We start from the raw sequence: 21792 nt of genomic DNA on the forward strand, positions 1-21792 counted from the left end.
TGTAAACACCTGGGCACAAACATGATATAACCAGGAATTCGTTAGGGATGATCACAGGGGAGGCTCCCTGATGGAAGAAGGATTTTAGCTGAAATATAGAGGTGAGGGAGAGCATCCGGGGCACAGCCAGTGCAAATGCCTGGAGTCTGGAGATGGACTATCTTGTTTGAGGAACAGCGTGGGTGGCCTGGGTCCCTGCAGGGGAAGGGGGAGGCAAGTGGAGGCAAACCTTCGCTTTGGGATGGTCAAGTTTAGGGCTGGTCTGGAGTGGGGGCAGACATGAGGCAGGCAGACACCCCCCCCCCCCCAGCTATTGCAGCTGTCCAGGTGTGAGGGGATGAGGGTCTGCACCCCCGGGGGAGGGGGCAGAGAAGGGCCCAGTCAGGGAGGTCAGAAGCCTGTGAATAGGAGGGGGGAGGCTATGATGGCACAAGGGGCAGGGGCAGCTTTGAGTTGATCTGGTTCCCTGAGGGGCCAAAATGGGGAAAGGTGGCCAGTGAAGACAGGATGCTGAGGACAGGTCCAGGGGAGTCTACACTCCCTCTCCTGGGAGTTCCCTCAGCTCCAGGGACCCTCGGACCCCGGATCTCTATCTCCAGCCCTCCTGGAGGTTCACAGTCAGCTTCCAGTGGACAGATGGCCCTGGAGGGCCCTCCCGGCTCAGATCGACTTTGAAATGCCCTTTACAGAAGGCCACATTTTTCCTGAGTGGCAGCGCCCACCACGACCCCCCGAGAAGGTCTGGACCCATGAGGACCCTCCCCTGCACCCGCAGGAGCAGGCAGCTCCATCTCTGGCCAGCTCAGTCATTAGGAGCTTGTCAGTATCCCTTCATCTGATCCCAGATCTGCTTAGGGGACCAGGTAGAACCTGATGTCCTCTTCCCCATGCCTGTCCTCCTAAGGCTTAGATTCCTCCAGTTTCTCACAGGGCCGCACAGAACAAATCTTACCTGGCCACACTCTGCTGAGCTCCCATCAGCCTCATCACCACCTTCCGTCCTCCTGGTGGGAGATGGAGCTGGAAACTCCAGATCTCCATTTATGGAGGAAGCCAGGTCATGCCATTTCCTCATTTCTCTCCTAGCTGCCCTACTCTGGGACTTCTCAGACTTGACCAACTCCTCCTCAGATTTCTTGTGTCTCTTCCCATTAGACTGGAAGCCCCTGAGGGCAGGGGCTGTCTCCCTTGTTTTTGTATCCCTACCACTTACATGTCAGGCATTAGCATTTATATAGCACCTACTGTGTGCCAGACACTGTACGAAACACTTTATAGATATTCTCATTTGAAGGCAGCTAGGTGGTGCAGTGGATAAAGCTTGGGGCCTGGTGTCAGAAGACTCATCTTCCTGGGATCAAATCCAGCTTTACACACTAGCTGGATGACCCTGGACAAGTCATGTAACCCTTTTTTCCCTCAGTTTCCTCGTCTGTATAATGAGCTGGAGAAGGAAAGGGCAAACTACTCCAGTATCTTCACCAAGAAAACCCCATATGGGGTCAGTAAGAGTCAGACACAGCTGAAATGACTGAACACTAACAAACCTGAAGACGGTAATTGACTCCAACTATCTATTGGAAGAGTTATGTGGATAGCTTTATTCTGTCTGACCCTAAAGAGAAAAAAAAAACTGAGAAATGGGAGGAATTTACAAAGGAGAAAATTCAGACTAGATATCAGAAAAAACTGAACAAGAGGAGGCCCAAAGCAGGGCCGGCTCTATCAGGAGACAGCAGATCCCCCTTTACTGGGGTAGGCTTTTCAGAGGCTAGATGAGAACTTAGGGGCTTCTCAGTGAGCTCCATGAGGGCAAGGAGCATTATACTCTGTCCCCAGGGCCTAGCACAGAGTGGGCCCTTAAATGCTTGATGGATTGGATGGAGTCTGGGCTCCTTCCCAACTGTGTGGGGTGGAAATAGCAGTGACAGCACTAAGCTTCTTCTTGGACATTCCAGGGTTTGCAGAGGACTTTTTGGGTATCTGTCCCCAAGCTGATAAGCTGTACCGGGCCATTTCCCCCATGTCAGAAGACCCAGGTCTGAGTTGGCTTAGAAATTTGGCTGAAACCAATGAACAAGTTCTTTAAGTTTTCTTATTTTAATAACTTTTAAAAGCAAAATTGCAATGAAGCATTTACTTTCTCTTGACCCACCCCACAATGGGGAGGCGGGGGAAACTCTGGTAACAAATATGCAGTCAAGCATCCACACATTTCCAAAAACGTGTCATATTCTGCATCTTGAATTCATCTCCTTTCTGTCAGGTGGGTGGCAGAGAGGATCATCAGCCCTCAGAAATCAGGCTTGGCTATTGTGCTGACTGAAGTTCCTAAGTCTCTCAAACTTATGGTTTGATTTCCTGGTTCTGTTTGCTTCACTAGGTATCCGTTCATACAAGTTTTCTCAGATTCTCTCAACTACTCCTTAGGTCACTTCCTACTGCACAAGAGCATTCCATGATATCCATACACCACAATTTGTTCATTCTCTTAATTGACAGGAACCCCCATAGTTTCCAGTTCGTCGTCACCACCAAAAGAGCTATTAATATTTAATACCTATTGGTCCTTCCCTTTTTCTTTAATCTCCGAGTTTAGGTTAAGTAGTAGTGGTGTAGCCATCTCAAAGGAATTACAGCTGAGTTATTTTTACGGGCACAGTTGCAGATTGGTTTAGCTATTGTGTTCCTGGTGGGTATGACGTAGAACCTCAGAAGTGCTTTAATTTGCATTTCTCTAATTACAAGTCATTTAGAGCACTTTTTTTTCCTTATGGTTGTTCACAGTTTGGATGGCTTCCATTGAACCTTTTCCCCTTTGACCATTATCTATTGAGGAATATCTCTTAGTCTTATGTATCTGAATCAGTTCCTTATATAGCTCAGAAATCAGAACTTTATTACAGAAACTTCCTGCAAAGATTTATTTTCCACTCCTCTCCCCATTCAACTCTTAGCTTCTAATTTTAGCAACATTGATTTTATTTATGCAACCAATTTTTTAAAATCAAAATTCTCCACCTGTCATCCTTCCTACCTTGTTTAGTCATAATCTCTTGTCTTCCATAGGTAGTTTTAAGAAATTGCTACCTCATACCTCCAATTTGTTCATGTGGACTTTTCTAAGTCATTTGTAGTCTTTTACTTGTGATGTGATCTATGAATATTCTCCTTCCTTCTTTTCTCCCTAGTATTTTCCTGAGAAAAATTATTTCCTCATTACATTAATAACTGATTTTACATGTGGGACTGAAATATTCTTTTTCTGATTATTAATAACCAATTATTAATAGGTTAGTTATTAGTAGGGTTTTTTCTTTTTACCTCCTCATTCACGGCTGATAAATGAGACCTTCTCCTCAGTCTTGGAGGGGACCCCATCCAACTAGAAGAACTTTTTTCCAATTAAAGTACAAAGAGAATCTAATTTAGATAAATTCTAGTCCATTGTGTTCAATTTAAGTGGTCTAAGTGGAGATGAGTCTCACTGATACGATCAAAGGCCCTCATTAATTACCCAGGAACATTCTCTCAGGCTTCTCATTCACATCACTTTGCTCTTTAATTTTTTAAAAAAGATCCAATTTTACTTTTGGTTCCGAATTTTTGACTGATATACCCTAGTTTTCTTCATGATGAGACTGGTGGATCATTTTTCTGTTCATTTTGTTCTCTAATTCTAATAGTTCTGAGCAGGGCTTCCTTTTCTATTTCAGTTACTGAAGTATTTCCAGCTTCTTTTTGGTCACGATTTTCACAAAGTCCAATGACTCTTAAGTTTTCTTTTGTTCACCTTTTCCCCAGGTTAGTTGTTTTTGACAGGACACATTTTTGCTTTGATATTTCCTTGCTTATTAGTAAATTTTTTGTACTTTTTGGAACTGAGCTGTTAATTTACCTTCCAAGCCCCTCTGGCACTCATTTCTTGTCTAATTCCTCTAGAGCTCTCGTTTAATTTGTAATATCATTTTTAACTAAAAGCATAAAATTCTTCAAAAGGTTGCATTTAAGGATCTAAAAGGCCACATGTTTCCTCAAGGTCACAGGTTTCCCACTCCTGCATGGCCCGGCTAGTTGAAAAATACTGCCTTTAAATTGGACAACAGTATGGTGGAAACTAGGCATAGACCAATGCCTGACACTGTATAGAAGAATAAAGTCCAAATGGGTACATGATCTACGTATAAAGATTGAAACTATAAACAAATTAGTGGAGCAAGGAATAGGGTATTTATCAGATTTATGGAGAACGGAATTTTTGACTAAACAAAAGAAAGCATTATGAAGTACAAAATTTATAATTTTGATTACATTAAACTGAAAAGTTTTTGCACAACCAAACCCAATGCAACCAAGATTAGGAGGGAAGCAGAAAAATGGGAAAGAATTTTTGCAATTAGTGTCTGTTATAAAGGCCTTATTTCTAAAATATATAGAGAACGAGTCAAGTGTACAAGAATACAAGTCATTCCCCAATTGATAAATGGTCAAAGGATGTGAACAGGAAGTTTTCAGAGGAAGAAATTAAAGCTATCTATAGTCATATGAAAAAATGCTCTAAATCACTATTGCTTAGAGAGATGCAAATCAAAACAACTCTGAGGTACCACACCATACCCATCAGATTGCCTGATATGACAAAACATGATGATAAATGTTGGAGGATATGTGGGAGAGTTGGAACACTAATTCATTGTTGTTGGAGCTGTGAGTTGATCCAGCCATTCTGGAGAGCAATTTGGAACTATGCCCAAAGGGCTACAAAAATGTGCATACTCTTTGACCCAGCAATATCGCTTCTAGGACTGTATCCCCAAGAGATAATAAATATGGGAAAGGGTCCCACATGTACAAAAATATTTATACTAGCATTGTTTGTGGTGGCCAAAAACTGGAAATCAAGGGGATGCCCATCCATTGGGGAATGGTTGAATAAATTGTGGTATATGAATGTAATAGAATACTATGGTGCCATAAGAAATGATGAACAGGAAGACTTCAGAGAGGCCTGGAAAGACATATAATCTGATGCTGAGCAAAAGGAACAGAACCAGGAGAACTTTGTACACAGCAACAACCACAGTGTGTGAGGAATTTTTCTGGTAGACTTAGCCCTTCACAGCAATGGAAGCACCTAAAACATTCCCAATGATCTCTTGAGGCAAAATGCCTTCCACATCCAGAGAAGGAACTATGGAATTCAATCGCAGATTGTAGCAGATCACTTTCTTTTGTATTACGTTGTGGTTTGTTATATGATTTCTCCCATTCTTTTAATTCTTCTATACAACATGACTAAGGTGAAAATGTATTTAATAGCAATGTATGTGTAGAACTTATTTAGGTTTCTGTATAGGCTGGTTAGTACCAATGTTAAATCTGGTTTTAAACACTTGACTGGTAACAATGTTCTAACTCCCCAGGTATGTTGGAAAAACCCAAAATATTTAATGTGAAATTTTAAACATATGATAAAACTATTTCCATTCAGTACCAAAATGTCCTCTTTGCTTAAAAAAAAATAAAAACTGGATTTAAAAATTATAATTTGTAATAAGTTATGTATTTGCTCCCGGCTTCTTCATCACTCCTCCTTCAGAGCATAGAGCACATCATCCTGGCTCACATTCAGGCGTACTCGCAGTAATAGATCATTTTTACTGGGTTCCACTAGTAGAAGGCGGCAGGAGCCCAGGCGTGAGCACACAGCCATGGTCTCAGACATTGTGGGGTGTGGCAGGCCCTCGATTCTGCACAAAGCCACGTGCTGATGGTAGACCTAGAAAGAGGTAAGGGAAGGGGAGGTGAGTGGCCCTCAGAGATGTAAAAGGCTGAGCACAGGAGTCCCTCCCACCATTGCCACCATCTGGAATCCCCTAAGTGTTGGGCTGGGGGCCTACCCTCACTTCATCCCCAGCAGCCAAACCCACCTGCTGAAGTGTTGCTTCTTCAAGGCCTGACCGATGGAATTCTGCCAGGATGGCTCTCAGGAAACCCTGCTCCAGGACAGAGGCATTCCTAAAAGAAGAAAGAGCCACTCATGCTCTCACCACAAGGCCTAGATTCCAACTCCACTTCTAAATACAGCTGCTTAAACCTGCCCAGGTTTTCTGACTTGGCTAAGGTTCTACAAATCCTTAGGAAGCTGCTAAATTGTATATTGGCTAGTGTGGAGCCTGGTGCCAGGAGGACCTTATTATCTGTGAGCCCTGGGAAAGTCACTTTACCCATGTCTGCCTCAGTTTTCTCAACTGTAAAATGAAGATGACAGCACCTCTGTCCCAGAGCTGTTGTGAGGATCCAATGACATGACATCTGTCAAGTGCTCACACAGGGACCCACACATAGCAGATGATTAATGAATAAAGAAAACGCTGCTTCTGTTCACCATGGAAGAGAGCCCCCCCCTTCCCCCCCCCCCCCCCCCCCCCCCGTCTGGAGCCGGAGACCCTCAGCCAGGTGTCCAGACTGCAGAGATCCAGCACTGCAATCTGCCGAGCATGGAATCTGTAGGAGGGGATTCTGAAGGTTCCCTTTAGCAGGGAGGAGGAAGAGGAGGAGGATGTCAAACCAATGGCCAGTGCAGGATCACCAGGGCTCTCTCTCTTCCTCAGGACCCTGGGTCACCCTTCTCTCTGGAGTACTTCAAGGTAGGGGGCTGGTTCAGAAACCAGACTCACCTGATGGCCATTATGTAAGCAGATGAAAACATTTCTTCTGCAGCTTCCAGGATGTGGGCTACCTTGACCAGGCCTGAGGAATCTGGCTTTCGGCTGGAGAACTCACAGATCTCCGTTGCTCGCCTACAGATGTCCAGACAGCGCCGAGCATCACCAGACAGAGCCGCTACCTAGAACCCAGAGCATGCTGTCAGGGATCCTGAAAACCGAGTGGACTCTCTAGGTTTGTCTGTATAAACCTACCAAGTTCACAGGAGATGTTTCATGTTTTCATTTGACAAAGAGCAGACAGGACTGCTTGTTAATGAAAGTTACTTGCAAATGAGGATTATTCTCCTGAGTTTGGTCTGGGTGACTTGGGGAAGGTTCAGAAGCCTCCTTTACCTAGTGTGGCCCTGCAGTGTTAGACCTTCTGGACGTTTCTGTTACCTTGAGAGGAGAGTAGACTGTTTTGCCCAGTGGTATCTGACTCTCCAAACCTCTAGGAATGCAATGACTCCCACTCCAGAGCTCTTATGAACATGCTCTACTTCCTGCATGGTAGGGAGAGACTCCTTGTGCCCTATGCCTGGGAGATGACCAGCCTCGCTGTCACTAAAGTAGCAGAGCCTTGTGGAAACCACACACCTGAAGTAGTTTGCCCCTTTTAGAAAGGACAGTGCCAAACTGGAAGGTATCCAGAGGAAAGTGACCAGGAAGAGGAGAGGGGCACTGCCTATGAAGAGGGATAGAGGGAGCTGGGGAGGTCTAGCTTGGGAGAGGCAAGGGGGACAAATACTGAGTGGTCCAAGAAGGATCAGACTGCTTTCTTTTGACTTCATACAACAGAACACAGATGTGTCAGAGAAGCAGTTCTCCCAGATCACAGTGGGCCTCCAGGCTGATAGAGGCCTCCCTTTCCCACATACTGGGGTGAAGCAGAAAAGCCTTGGCTCAGGGCCTCGCATGCAGCAGATGCTCATAATAAACACTTGGAGAATGCTGACCTTCCTGGACACCAGCTGGATGGCATCATCTTCAAAGGCCTTTACACCTTCCAGGCGAGAGGCGATGATCTGCTGCAGCTGCTTATAGGTGTAAGGCTGAAAGGACATCCTGGTGAGGCCCTAAGAACCCCAGAGGACAGATGCTTAGAGATGGCTGCTCCACCAGGGAAGTCCAGCCTCACCCCAGGACCCAGTCTCTCTGCCAGCCTCACCCCCCAGATCGCCCTGCCCTCAGCCTATCTGCCAGCCTCACCCAGGTCTTCAGCCTGTCTGCCAGCCTCACATTCAGGCCCCCTGCCTCCAGCCTCTCTGACAGTCTAAGCCCCAGGTCCCCTGCCCTCAGCCTCTCTGCTAGCCCTGGCCCCAGGTCCTCTGTCCCCCTTACCAGGCGGCTGGTTACTCTGCTCATCATCATCCTCTCAGGCAGGTCCATGGTGTTGGCGATAGCCAGGACCACGAGTTGGCTGCTGTGGTGGGTGGGCCAGTCAAACAAGTTGTACAGTACATCCTGTTTCGGGGTCCACAGGAGGTCAAGCTGTTGGGAACAGGATGCCAAAGAGCCATCTCAGTGCTGTTCCCTCACAGACCCTGGCCTCCAGACCCCCTCCCAGCTCTGCAGCCAAGAAGGAGCGTGGCTGGCCGCTGCCTCACCTCATCCATCAGCAGCACAGTGGTCTCCTGGCCAGGCGTGGGCCGGCTAAATCGCCTCTGCAGCAGCTCTGCAGCATGGCTGGCTGTGGCCTTCTGACCTGTTAGTTTCTGGATTGGAAAAATAAACAGCTGCTGAGCCAGGTCAGTAGGGCCAATGGCAGGACCTCAGTGCTCCCTGTCCTGGGTTTAACTTCACTAGGCTAGATGGGAGTGCTGCTAATGTCAGGCTACAGACCCTCTCCCTGGGGGTAGCAGGATGACAGCAGCGGCTCCTAAGAAGGCGAGCGCATACCCTGGCTCTAGCCCCACCTGTCCAGGCTGCTTCCACACAGGTCTCCCTTGGTCCCTAGTCTTACTGATGCCCTCCTGTGTCCTCAGGTCCTCCCCTCCCTTCAGATCCAGTCCAGATCCTCCAAAATCCAATCTGCCCAAAGTCCTGTCTCCCACTATGGACTGCTCAGGGTATTGTCCCGATGCCTGGCTCTGTGACACCTTCAGCTGCATCTCTGGTTCATCCCCAGTGCCCTAGCCATGCTCAGTGTGGCTAGCTGGGGTCCCCAGAACAGCTGTGAGCTGAAGTCCAAGCCCCAGCCCCGCCCAGTCAGAGCTCTAGCTAGGCCAACAGGCTCACCTGAAGGATCTGCACGTAGGCCTGATGGGGCTCGGTCAGTTTCATGCCATTGACCTCGACGTAGTGGAAGGAGGGCAGTTCCTCTGCCTGGGTGGCTTGTTGCAGGGAACGCACCACCTCGTGCACGATGGCTGTCTTCCCTGTTCCGGGGACTCCAGAGATGTACATGCACCTAGAGCAGAAAGGGGAGCAGGGGCAGGGATGTGACACAGACTTGGGGGACATGGTGGTGGTGGGGAGAAGACCAGGGTACCTGCTGAGAGCTCGTCCTTGCAAACAACCAACTGCTTGTACCAGCTAAGTATTTAATGAATGCTGGTTTTACTTGCTATTCACGCACCTTCCGTGGCTCCTGTCTGCTTACCACACAAAATACAATCCCTGATTTTAGCATTTAAGGCCTCCCCAGTCTGGATCCAATGTACACTTTTGACTGTGCTCCAGCCTCAACCTTCCATAATCACCCTGCCTCTTGGAGGGAGCTGGGTGCCCCATCCTGCACCCCTTGTCCTTTCTGGTGGCCCCTCTGAGATGCTCTTCCTGCAGCCACCTTCTCCCGCCCCAAGGATGAGGGAATCTCTCCCATGGCTGTCAGACCCCCGCTGACTCAAGCTTCCCCACAACCACCCCACAAAACAGGAATGCATGCCCAGCGACTGGGGCATGTCCCCCATTTCTGTGGAAGGAGCCACAGAAGAGGTCCACAGACCCACTAGCCACAAGTTCCTCAAGAAAACAGCCATGTTTTGTTCCATGTCTGGCCCCAGGGCCAGTGAATGGAGCAGACGCAGTCCAGGGTCACACAGGAAAATGCAGCCGAGGGGCTCAGACCCTCAGGGTTCTTCTGGTCATTTGCTGTCTACTCTCATGACTCAGCATGGAGCTTTCCTACAGCACCCTGACCTCCCCACATCACAGGACCCTGGGTCACTTACCCTCCCGTCCTGTCGAGGAGTTTGCTTTCCACAAAACTGTAGATGTCTTGGAACTCCTGCTCCCTGCAAGGCAGAGACTCAGGCACAAAAGAGACGTGCAGCCTAGAAGGGGAGACAGAAGGGCGGGGAAAGACTGTCAAATGGGATGAAAGGGTGGCTCCAACACTATGTAATGGAGGCTGTCTCCATGGCTTTGAGCCCCAGACACTAACCCCCACACCCTGGAGATGCTTCTGCCCCTATGCCTAGTGGTTCCTGGCCTCTCCTTCCTTCCCCAGGTCCCCATGTCCATCAAAATCTCTTGGTGTACACCAACCTCCATCCTCCATCCTCGCCCCCAGTGAGCTTTTCTGAATTAGGCAGAAGACTCAGACCTGACTGTCCTTGACCAAAGAACCCTCCCTTTTCAGAAGTGCAGCCTGTTCCAACACCACACTCCATGGTACACAAAACTTATGAAAAATCAAATCAAATATTTCGGGCCTGAAAGAGGGCACAGGCTCTCACCTCATCTGGGCCTCTTCAAGCATGTTGGTGGGTTTCTGGGCAGCCTGTCTGCGCCTACGGATCTGGGGGGTCCTGAGGTCAGACTGGAAGAAAGGGAAAATGGTGTCTGGTGGAAGTCACAGCTGAGGCACATATCCAGAGGTGTGCCCATCTCTACAAGCCAGGGCAGGGTGGCGGTGTTTGCCCTGACTTCTCCCGGGCCAACAGGAAACCTCTAGAACACTCCCTTCCTTTGCTACACATGTTGGCCCCTCTTTCATCTGCTCTGGCCACTCTCTGACCTGTAAGCCTATCCACGGGTGCTGTCCAGTTTGGGATGATGAACTCCTGGACAAGCTGCTTCATCCAACAAACATGGGAAAGGCTGCTCAGACCAAGCCTGGGGCTATATGTGGGGGAAACTGAGATGAAATTGACTCCAGGGGCTTCAAGGGAAGCGATCATGGTCTGGCTCCACCTCCCCAGATGTCTTCAGTACTGAGAGCTAACAGCTGACCCTTCTGTCCAGCCTTAAGGTCTGTCCCCTCATCCGACTCTCACAGAAACCTGGGGATGAGGTACTATCATCATCTCCCTGATTTGATGGCTGAGCAAACTGAGGCTCAGAGAGGGAAGGGCCCCACCAGGGTCACATGGCTCATCAGTCCAGTGTTCTCTGTGCTTGGCTGCCTAGGTGTCTGGATGGCCATGCTGCAGCGGTATAAGGGGATTTAAACTCCAGGAGCACCCCCAGAACAGCCTAGTATTGTAGGGCATAGGCCAGACACCCTGGGATCTATGATTATCCTGCAGCAGGACCCCCAGAGCTGGTGGCTCCGTTTGGAACAGGGACTAAAGAAGCATCAGTTGGTCAGTCAATCAACCTGCATTTATTAAGCACCATCATGTTCCAGGGATAGAAAGAAAGGCAAAAACAAGACATATCTCTCCTACTCTTTTGTTTGGGGGGGGGGGCAGGGTTAAAGTCATTGGGGCTAAGTGACTTGTCCAGCACCATACAGCTTAGTCAGCATTAAGTGTCTGAGGCCAAGTTTGAACTCGGGTCCTCCTGACTTCAGCCACCTAGCTGCCCCCTCCCCTATCCTTAAAAGGCCTTCTCAAGCTGGCCTGCATCTTGTCTTCTCCCTTTCCTTTCTCAGCCATCCCCCGTGGCCTCCCACCCCCTTCCTCTCATTCAGTCCTCTGCCCTCTGGCTCCTGGCCCTCAGGGTTGCCAGTGGGGCAGTTTTTCCTCAGTCTCCACCCTTCTTGGCCTCTCAGCACCTGATGCTGCTGTCCTCTCCTCCAGGACATTCCCCCCTCACTGGTGTTCTGTGGTACCAATCCTGACCTCTTGCTACCTCAGCCTTGCTCTCAGTCTCCTTCATTGGCCTATTTGCCACATCTGGGGGTGTTCCCCAAGGCTCTGTCCTGAGTGTTCTTCTCTTTCCTTTCTAGGTGATGTCACTAGTTCCCATTGGGATAACTGTCCTGCACTTCAGCCCCTCAGGGGTCTCCAACTCAACACAAGCAGCCCTTTTAAAGGAATAAATGAGGCCTCAGCCCGACCCAGGATGCACATGCCCACCCCACCAGAAAATGTACCTGGAAGAATCTTACTGTTTTTTGGGGGGTCTTGGAAGGAGTCTTAGAATGTGCCTTGGAAGGGGTCCTGGTAGGTGTCTTGAAAGGGGTCTTAGAAGGGGTGAACTCTATGGCAGACTTTCTGGTGGAGCGCTGGGTGCTGACCACAGCACTTTGTCTTTTCTGGCATTGGCGGGGTGTGGAAGTCTCTTCTTCTTCGATGCTGCTAGAGTCAGAGCCAGACATTTCTATCTCTTCTTCCGGTAAGTATTCGTCTTCACTTTCTGAGTCACATCTACCATTACCTAACATTCTGGGGAGGGGAGGAGGGCATGCTCATCACTGACATTCAGCATTCAAAGACAAAGTGAGGCCACAGGAGGCTGGGTTCTCCGAGACAAGGATGAGAGGCTTGCAACCCCCCCACCCCTGCCCCACTGGGTCTTGACAGACTTTCAGGACGAATGGGAGGGGTGTTGAGCGCAAAGGCAGCAAGGGCTTTTCCTGTGAAGGTGAGTCATTACCTTAAAGTCTTCTTGATCTTTCTCAAGGACCTGAGCGACTCCGTCCTGCGGCTCGGCGTGCTCTCAGTCCGGTGCTCCTTCTCTGAATCAGTCTCTTCAGCCACCCTGTAAGAAAGCCCAGAGACCTCACTGGACACTGTCCTAGGAAGACAGGGGCTCTTGCACCACAGCCCAGAGGCCCGGGATGAGGCAAGCCTCTTAGGAAGCTGCTGGCACTTCTGCCTTCCTAACCTGCTCTGTGGTGCCATGCTCAGGGCAAACACACGTGACAGGTGCCCCAGACCTTTAGTGACCAGGACTGAACAGCAGGAAGTGCAAGGACTTGTAGCCTCAATACCCAAGTTTCAGTTTAGCCACTGATACTCCAGAGCTGTGTGTGTTCAAATGCCCTGAGCCTTGATTTCCCCAACATAAAATGGGGCTATCATGTGTACTACCTAATTCACTGGTTTCACTTAGAGCTAAAAGGGATCTGAGATCACTTAGTAGCCACCCTCCTCACTCATTTTACAGAGGAGGAAACTGAGAGCAGGTGTAATTCAATGGCTGGCCAAGGGACATGCTGGACATTCAAACCCAGGGTGGCTGCTACTCTGACTCATGCCCCAGTCCCCTGCCATGCCTGAATCTCAGGGCTATGAACACAGAAGCATCTTGGATAAGATGCACCTTGCCCAAAGAACGAGCAGCTCACTCTAACTGATGGTACTGTGCATTGATGGTCCAGCCTGTCACACACATCAATATATCTGCTGGAATGAGAGACATGCCAGAGAAAGAAATATCACAAGAGCAGGGACCTTAACCCTTGCACTGGGAACCCAAAGAGTGACCTGGCTCACCACACTGTGCTCGCTAAGTGGGAGGGAGGGTGATTCGCTAGCCCCAGAGCCATGTGCTGAATGAGAGCCGTGCCTGGATTGAGGCGCCATCGCATATTCCCTGCATTGCTTCTGTGAGCACGAGCCTGTCCTCACTCACCTGGCCTGGCTGATCTTGGGCCTCAAGACCATGGGAAAACTCGCCTCCATACCCGCCTTGAGAGGAGCGAGTCTCATCTTACTAAACTTGGCTTCTTTCTGAGCTGCAGGAAGGGCTTGAATCCCACCATTGGCACGAGTTTTCTTACAAGGTGAAGGGGTCTCAGGCAAGCCTATTTTCCGCTTAGTTGGTCCCAAAGAGGGACAGGGGCTATTGGGCTTGGATTGGGTCAGCTTGAGCCTGGTGTGGGGAAATTTGCAGGGAGTCCTCTGGGGACCTAGAGGCCAAAAAGAGATAAGTCAGTAGGGAGACAGGTGAGACCTGGCCCCCTGTGATTCAGGTTGCACTGTAGGTGAATCTTCGATGATGAAGAACCACAGTTCCACTGGCACCTCTCATGGCTTGGGATCACTCAGAGGAGGGTAACTGCCCAGGCTCACCTGGCTCAGGTCCAGCAGCAAAAACATTCCCTGCTGTTGGTGGGCTCTGGGCAATCTGAACCACTTAGTTCCCTTCAAAGCAGAGAACTGTGCAGGAAGGTAATCCCTTTAGCTCATGCTGTCACCAACTGCCCCTACCTTGTTCTCAAGCATGAATTCTTTCTGGTAGGAAGATGACTAGTACTAGAGGAGACCAATAATTCACTGGAGAAAATATTCAGGATAGAGTGAGGAATGTGCCAAGAATGGCCAAACATCTGGATGTCTTAGCTTCACATCTAAAAGGAACAGGTGAAAGGGGTGGGGGGAGCACAAAAGTGAAGAACATCACGACCCGAGAGGAGTGAAACCTGGGGAGGAGTGGAATGGCATCACATGTCAAAACACACCTAAACAAATAATGAAACCATCAGTGTGAAGCAGACTGGACACTAGAGGGGGAACCTGGAAAACACTGGTGTCAGGACCAGAGGCAGGCAGGTATACTGCAGCCCACCTGGACGCAAAGAGGAGAAAGATGATGATGAGTTCAGGAAGAACACCTCACCCTCAGACCTTGGCACAGAGGCCAGATATCCTGAGGGAGGACTGAACTACTCAAACCCCCACTGGGGCTCCCTCAGCAAATGACAAAAACAGCGGATGGCTTTAGGACCTGCCCCATGACACCTCCATTCTTCAGAGGGTAGAGAAAGTGATGAGGGGGCGCTGATCGGGACCAGAGGCTGACCAGCAGGGAAGGGGGGAGGGGAGGGTTCTGGAAGTAGGAACCGTGGGAAGCCCAGAAGGGAGTGAGCACGCTACCTGAAGCCTGTGCTAAAGACATGGCAGAGATAGGGTGATGCTAACAAAGACAGGAGAGCAGCATCTGTCTGTCCTCAATGATCAGGTCACTAGACCTGACTGAATTATACTCTGGTCCACTGGAAATTGGTAGAGGTGGCTGCTGAGCGGAGATCAGTGGTCACTGAAAAAGAGGATGACAGATGGGCCTCAAAACTTGGTGGCACAGTGGATAGAGTACTGAATCCTGCCTTGGACACTTGTCTGCCTTAGTTTCCTCCTCTGTAAAACGGGGATGATAATAGTACCTCCACCCCTTCGGGGTTGCTATGAGGTTTATAAAGTGCTTAGCCCAGTGCCTGGCACATAGTAGGTGTTGCATATCTATACATGCATATGTACACACACACACACGCACACCCACCAATGCTAATTCAGAAATCACTGCAAATCCATCTTCCCCTACTTTTGGGGAAGCATTACTAGATTTGAATTCCAGCAAAGGGATCTGACTGTGTCTCTCATGTCATCTCGTAGGAGACAAGCACAAGAGGCCAGGACTAGACGGCCTTCAGGCCTGAAGTGCTGACTGTGTCTCACTGTCTGCTGATGAGGAGTTCCTCACCTCCCAAGGTGGCCCCTTCCACACTGGAACAGCTCTCACTGTCAGGGAGTTTGTCCTTCCACAAACCCACTTCTTTGTACCTTCTACATGTCCTTCCTCATTCTCTAGCTCTTGGAATATTTGAACATGACTGTCTCCTACAGTTTCTTCAGTTAGCCCTTTCTGAAAATGGAGCCCGTGCCCCGCTTGGGGCTGTCATGTAGAAAGGGGATTGGTCTTGATCCCCAGGCCCCAAGAGGGCCAGGCTTTGGAGCAATGACAAGCTGAAAAGGTAATTTAGCTTGATCTCCAGACAAACTGCCTCAAAAGTAGAAATTTTTTCAAGTGGGCAAAGCTCGCCTCCTCTCCACTGGAAGTCTTCAGGAGAAAGTCAGATGACTGTCCTGTTATCATCAGCCACAGTTGGAGGTGACTTTTCTAAGAACCCTCCCTGCCCTGGGGCTCCTGATCAGCGTGAGACCCTGATGCCTTCCCAGCTGGAGAGAGGGGATCCTGTGATGTGAATCGGCACCTGCCCAGGAAAGGCTGCATCTTCTAGGAGCAGACATTACACCTCAGAAGGAGTGATATGCACCGAATGAGGTGAAACTCTCCCCTTCACACTGATAACTCTCAGATAGAGGTACCCAGGCCCAGTTTCTCCTCTGAGCTTGTCCCATCAACCACTGCACACTGGACAGCTCCAACTGGATGTTCTGGACAGAGTGCACTCTCCTACCTCCTGCAACTGTCACTTTCCACCACCAAACCTCAACATCTCTGCTGGAGGCACCAGAGAGACTGCTGAGGGTTAGAAACAAACAAAGTTAGAGGAAGTGTAGAGGGCCTTTTAAAGTCATGACTGAAGAAGAGATACAGGGACGATCACATTTAGTGATAGGGTAGACACGGGGATGTTTGGAGGCAGGAAGGAAGATGCCAGTAGATGAGATTAAAAAGAGGGAGGGTGGGAGCGGAGAGCAATCCGTCAGAGAGGAGGAGAAGAATCGGGACCAGCCTTGGCAGGCAGAAGGGCCAGCTCTTTATTTCTCCCAAGGGAATCAAGGAGATGGAAGAGGAAGATGTCAGAGAGATGTGACAAGGAGATCTGGGAGCTCTTTGCAAATGGCCTCCATGTTTGTTTTTTTGGCAAAGTATGAGGGGAGTGTCTCAGCTGGGGGTGGAGGGAGGGGATGCCACAGGAGAACTAGATGAATACTCTAAGCCAGTCCTGTTCACTAAGGTGTCCTTTAGACTTACTTTCTAGAGCCAGCCGCTTTCTGGCTCGGGGAGGGGTGGAGGAACGGGGCGTTCGGCTAGCGCGTATCTCCTGGGAGCGGCAGGATTTGGAAATGGAATGTCGTGACTCTATGCGCCCAACGCCCCGCTCTGCAGTGTTCTTGGGCCTGCCTCCTGCCACCCTGGGAGAGGCGTTGCGCTGGGGACTCCTCTCCTGTGACTTCCTCATCTGAGCAAGCAGCTCTGGGACCAGTGGTCGGAAACACTTGTTGTCCCAGGAGAGTTTGACGTAGAATGTCTGTTTGTCTTTCTGCCCCTCCGGTACCCGCCTCCTCTGGGGCCAAAGCCACCACCTGCATTCAAAAATATGAATTAGGAGGAAAAGAGTGGCACAGATACCCCACAACTCACCAACAAGGCATCTTCCCCAAAGCTTCTGTCCAACATCTGAGGGTGAAAGTAAATCTGGAAAGGTTTAAGTAAGCAGGACAAATGCACATATGTGGATGGAGCCCATGACCTGAAAGGACACGTGAAGAACCACTGAGGACCCCACTTGTCTCGCAGCTTCACAAAGGCATCCTTGGCCCCAGTTGGGTGAGGGCTCCCTCCCATCCCTCCTTTCACAGAGCCCTATCCTCTCTACCACAAGTGGCTGGTTGAATGATCTCCAGCCTTTCTTCTGGTTTCTTCCCTTCGACTAGCTGGGATACCAGGAGCAGCAAGGGTCAGGTCAGCTCAGCCCACCTGAGGCCTGGTAGCTTAGGACAGCACAAGGTGCATATCTGTAAACTAACACTGCCCTCCACCTCACACACTGTGACTTGGCAAAGCCAAACTCACACGGTAACGTCCAATGACTCCGCCATCTTTCACATTTCCCAGGAGGCCCAAGTGATGATGGGAGCAACACAACAACACTGGTCAAGCTTCTCCAGGACACAAGGGAGGCAGAGAGGAAAACTTAGAGAACTACTCACCTGAACTGGACCGAGGATGGTCTCAACCTGAATGTCCTTCGGCGGGTCATCGTACCAGAAGATCTCCTGTTCGGCAGCCTCTCGGCCAAGCAGCTTGCGCTTGCTGACGGAGATCTCACTCAAGCGAATGAACCACTGGACCACAGCATGCGAGTTAGCCTCAGACTCTAATGAAGAGACTGAGCAGGAAGAGAAGAGAAACACAGGCACCCTTTGTGATGTCTGGCAGAGCCAACGGCTCCTTGGGGAACTATTCTTCCTTCTGATAACCTAGCACTTCAAGAGTCAGAAAACCTTGGGGTGAGCCCCAGCTCAGTCAATCATTCCTTGTGGGTTGCTGTAGAAGTCACAAAACCTCTCCAAACCTTCACTTCCTCAAAAGTCAGATGGGAGAGAGCTGCCATCTACCAAAGGGTCTTAGCTTGGGGCCCTTGTTTTTCAAAAACATTTTAATAACTATATTTTAGGCACTTAAGAAGGTGATTCTGAGAGAGGGTCACTAGTTTCACCAGTCTGCCTGTCTGGGCAGGGTGACCACCACAGGATGTTTAGTACAACCACAGGCATATAGGTGTCTAAATAAGCCATGCAAATGACCCGAAGTCCAAGATCAGAAACAATTGAGACCAGTCCTCAAAGAAAACAAGAGCCACCAAACACTGTCAGGACATAAAAGGCTCACCTCAGCCAGAACAAAGGGATGCACTTACCCTGCTGCTGCTAGCTGCTCACTACTGTCAGGCTCTCACAAATCTCACGCGGCTGTTTTGTGGGCACCCCTCCCAATGCCATGGCCATTCTCTAAGACGTTCCAGGTCCCCTAGGGGATTCTGCCTACACTGTTCCATTTAAAATCATTTCCCTCCTCAGCCATTCTTCTTCTTGGGGACCAAGCTTCCCTTGGATTGACTCTCAGCATCCCCTGTTCTCCCTTCACGCCTCTACTCCTGTGTCCTCCTGGTAGTCCCCCCACAGGGGCTGCTCCTTACCCCTGACTTTCTCCTGGACCACCTCCACCTCCAGGAAGGGACCTTTGCCAAAGCCACTCATGTCCAAAGGCCCCTTTCCCATCCTGGTGCTGCCATTTACCGCCTGCAGGTTGATGGCTATTTAACAGCTCCCTTCATTAGCTTTCTGTCTCTTACCTGCCTTATTCTAGGTCCTCCCAGAGAATGTCCCCACAAGGTAAGAGGGACACAGCTGGCCTTATCCCCTCCTCTCCTCCCTCTTTTCTAGGACTATAACTGCTTGAGTTTACTCATCCAGCCCTCAACTTTTCTCCTCGGTCTAGACACATACAGCAATTTCTTCTCCCCATTACACAGATGAGGAAACAGGTCCCAGAGTTACTGTCAGAGGCCAGATCTGAAGTCAGGACTTCCTGACTCCATCTAGCCCACTTTGGACTACTGAGTCAGCTGATTAAAAGTAAATGACTTGTTTTCCCTTTTTACAGTCCTCCCTTTTCAATGATCAGCAGTCTTATAATCAATCAAACCATTTCAGTCAACTTATTGGACTACAGACTATTAGAGCTGGAAAAAGGGCAGTTTGGTGGCTCAATGGACAGCGCTGGGCTTAGAGTCGGGAAGACCCATCTGCATGAATTCAGATCCAACCTCAGATACTCACTAGTTGTGCAACCCTGGGCAAGTCACTTCACCCATTTGCCTCAGTTTCCTCATCCGTAAAATGAACTGGAGAATGAAATGGCAAACCACTATCTTTGTCAAGAAAATCCCAAATGCGGTCATGAGAGCATCAGACACGACTGACCAACAACAATGAGAGCTGGAGAAGACTTCATAAATTACTTAGCCTAAGCCTTTCATTTCAAATACAATCCTATGTACATCCTGTAATATACTAGATGTATATAGCTGGTAACCTCTCTATTTGCTCTTTGCTTTCCAACCCATCCCCTTTTCTTGACTCTAAGCCCCAGCTCCTGGTGGTCTTTTCTCTCCCTTTTCAAGGACCGAGAGACCAAGTCTCAGGAGTCATTATCCCCTAGTTTATAAGCCTTCCTCTTGCGGGGGAGTTGGTGGGCTTGGCCCCTCCCAGCTACAATATCCTGGTGTTAGGGACAGAGCCCTGCCCCTGCCCTGCATTTCCCAGGGGAACTCACCATCCCTGGAGAGCTTGATCAGCTTAGCGATATATGGGTTATCATCATCATTGCACTCCACAAGTATGAAGTCCCCTACATTGATCTGGACTTTGACATTGCTGCTTGGAGATGTCACACAAATACTTCTGCAAAGCAAATGCAGGGATCAAGTGGCCCAGAGTACAGGGAAATCAAGTCACCAAGACCCTCAGGCCAGATAAGGGAGCTCACTAGTCAAGCCTCACAGATCTACCTCCCACTCAACAAATCTCCAGAACAGAAAAGGATTCCCAGGGAAGTGTGCCCAGGGTGATGAGGAGAGGAGCAGAGGTGGACTGGGGGGCCCCAGATCACAGAGGCTGGCCTCTAAGACCCTCCTCTCCTGGCATACCAGGAATAGGGCCCAGCCTCTCTTGCTGTCTGGAGAGGTGAACAACAAACAGCAAGGATGGTGCACACTCACCCCCCAAAAATACGCTCCAAACAGATACAAATTTGTTTTTTAAAAAGAGAACTTTCCTCCTCCTGGCCTTCTTCATATCTCAGCTTAAGTCTCATCTTTAGAAAAAGGACCTGGGAAGAGCCTCATCTTAGCGTCCTTCCTGAGATGAACCCCCCTCGCCATGCAATCTGTCTATACACTATCTGCACACTGTTGGCAGGTTGTGTCCCCTATTAGACTGAGCCCCTAGAGGGCACGGACTGTCTTTGGTCTTTCCTTGTATCCCCAGTGCTCAGCACAGTGCCTGGCACACAGGAGGCGCTTCCTAAAAGCTGGGACTCTTCTCAGCCAGTGAAAAGCCTAGGCCCCACAGAGACCACACCCTAAATACTGTTAAATGGCTCCAGAATATCATGATGGCAGGAAAGCCCCACCTCAGGGGGCTGGGTGCCAATAAGCAGACCCATGGCCTGGGAACCTGCTGAGTTGAATCACTTACCTGTAGAGATTGTGACGAAGTTTCCTGTCACGGAATTCACAGTTGAGCCATGAATAACTTCGTTTGGCCTTGAGCCTTGTGAAATAGTTGTTCCTCATGGCTTTTGGTCCTGAGTGGGGAGTGCAGAAGTAAGCAGGATTCGGGTGGAGAGCATGTCCTGGACTAGCATGGGGAACTCTTGAGGGGGCATTTCTCCCCACCCTGGATGCCAGCAAGTTTGAGCCACTTGCCCAGGCTCCCGCACTGGGCCAGAAGCTGTCCTACCATACTGGAGCCTGGACTTTTTAGAGGTTTAGCCAGAAGGAAGCTGTCCCAGGGCCTGGCAGAGATCTCTTCCCCATCTAGTGCCCCAAGGCATCCATCCTTTCAGCAAAGCGAGGGCTGGGCTTCCTGCTGGCCACGATGGGCCTGCTCTTTTCCACAAGCCCCTAAGTTCCTTGGCTTTCTGCGCTCAGGGCTCCCTAACTGGGTTTCAAATGAAATGGGGGAGAAACAGTAGCTGCATCCCCAGCAGGGGGACGGGAGGGAGGAAGGTCTCGCAGACTTGGCAAGATCAGCCTGAAGCAGGCTGAAATGGCAGGAACCCTCCTTTAACCCCGACCCCCCCACCGGGCAGGATCTCCACGAGGCCAGGCACTCAGCGGATGCCCGCTAAATCCAACCAAGACCACAGGCCGGGAAGTGGAGGGTACTTCGCAGGGCGAAGGGCAGTGGCTCGGGAGAAGGCTCGGGGCGCCCCTAATTCCCTGGGGGAGGGGGCGGTGAGGAGGACCCAGGGCCACGTCCCCCTCAGACAGATGCGGAGGCTCAGGTGACCCCGAGGGCGGGCCCCAGACGGGCCTCCCGGGGCAGCTGCGGTCTGCGATAAGGACCAGCCCCTCCCCCACCCGGGCCCCTGAGGCCCCCAGGAAGGCGGTGGGGGTGGGGCAGATCGCTCCTCGCCATAGAGTGGGGGGCTCCGGGCTCCGGAGGGGGCAGGGCAGTACGGGAGGCCCCTTCCCGCCCCAGTTCGGCCAGCCCCCTCCCCCGCTTCCGAGCCCGGCCCGCCGCCCAAGCCTCAGTTTCCCCGCGTGTAAAGGAGGGGGCCTCGCCCCCAGCTCCCCCCCACCCCGGAGGCCCCGGCCCCCCAGGCTCACCCTCCGGCTTCCTCCGCCGCTCCGCGTGCGCGCTGCTCGCCTCCTGGCCACCGCCAGCACCCGAGAGAAGCTTGAAATAAAAAAAAATTCGCGCCAAAAAAG

The 21792-nt window shown here is 50.3% G+C and overlaps 1 protein-coding gene across 1 annotated transcript; it reads right to left on the reverse strand.

The window, feature by feature from the left end:
- Positions 1-5424: 5424 nt before the first annotated feature.
- ORC1 (origin recognition complex subunit 1) lies at positions 5425-21772 on the reverse strand. The gene is given in 18 exon segments (XM_072649470.1): positions 5425-5779; positions 5931-6018; positions 6681-6850; positions 7667-7786; positions 8052-8201; positions 8318-8425; positions 8949-9120; positions 9884-9985; positions 10391-10473; positions 11974-12265; positions 12477-12581; positions 13458-13734; positions 16545-16848; positions 16850-16876; positions 17504-17682; positions 19632-19759; positions 20555-20663; positions 21691-21772. Coding segments are annotated over 17 exon segments (2598 nt in total). The 5' UTR covers positions 20653-20663; positions 21691-21772; the 3' UTR covers positions 5425-5584.
- Positions 21773-21792: the final 20 nt, after the last annotated feature.

This window comes from Notamacropus eugenii, chromosome 2 (assembly GCF_028372415.1).
Source record: "Notamacropus eugenii isolate mMacEug1 chromosome 2, mMacEug1.pri_v2, whole genome shotgun sequence".
Lineage (NCBI taxonomy): Eukaryota > Metazoa > Chordata > Mammalia > Diprotodontia > Macropodidae > Notamacropus > Notamacropus eugenii.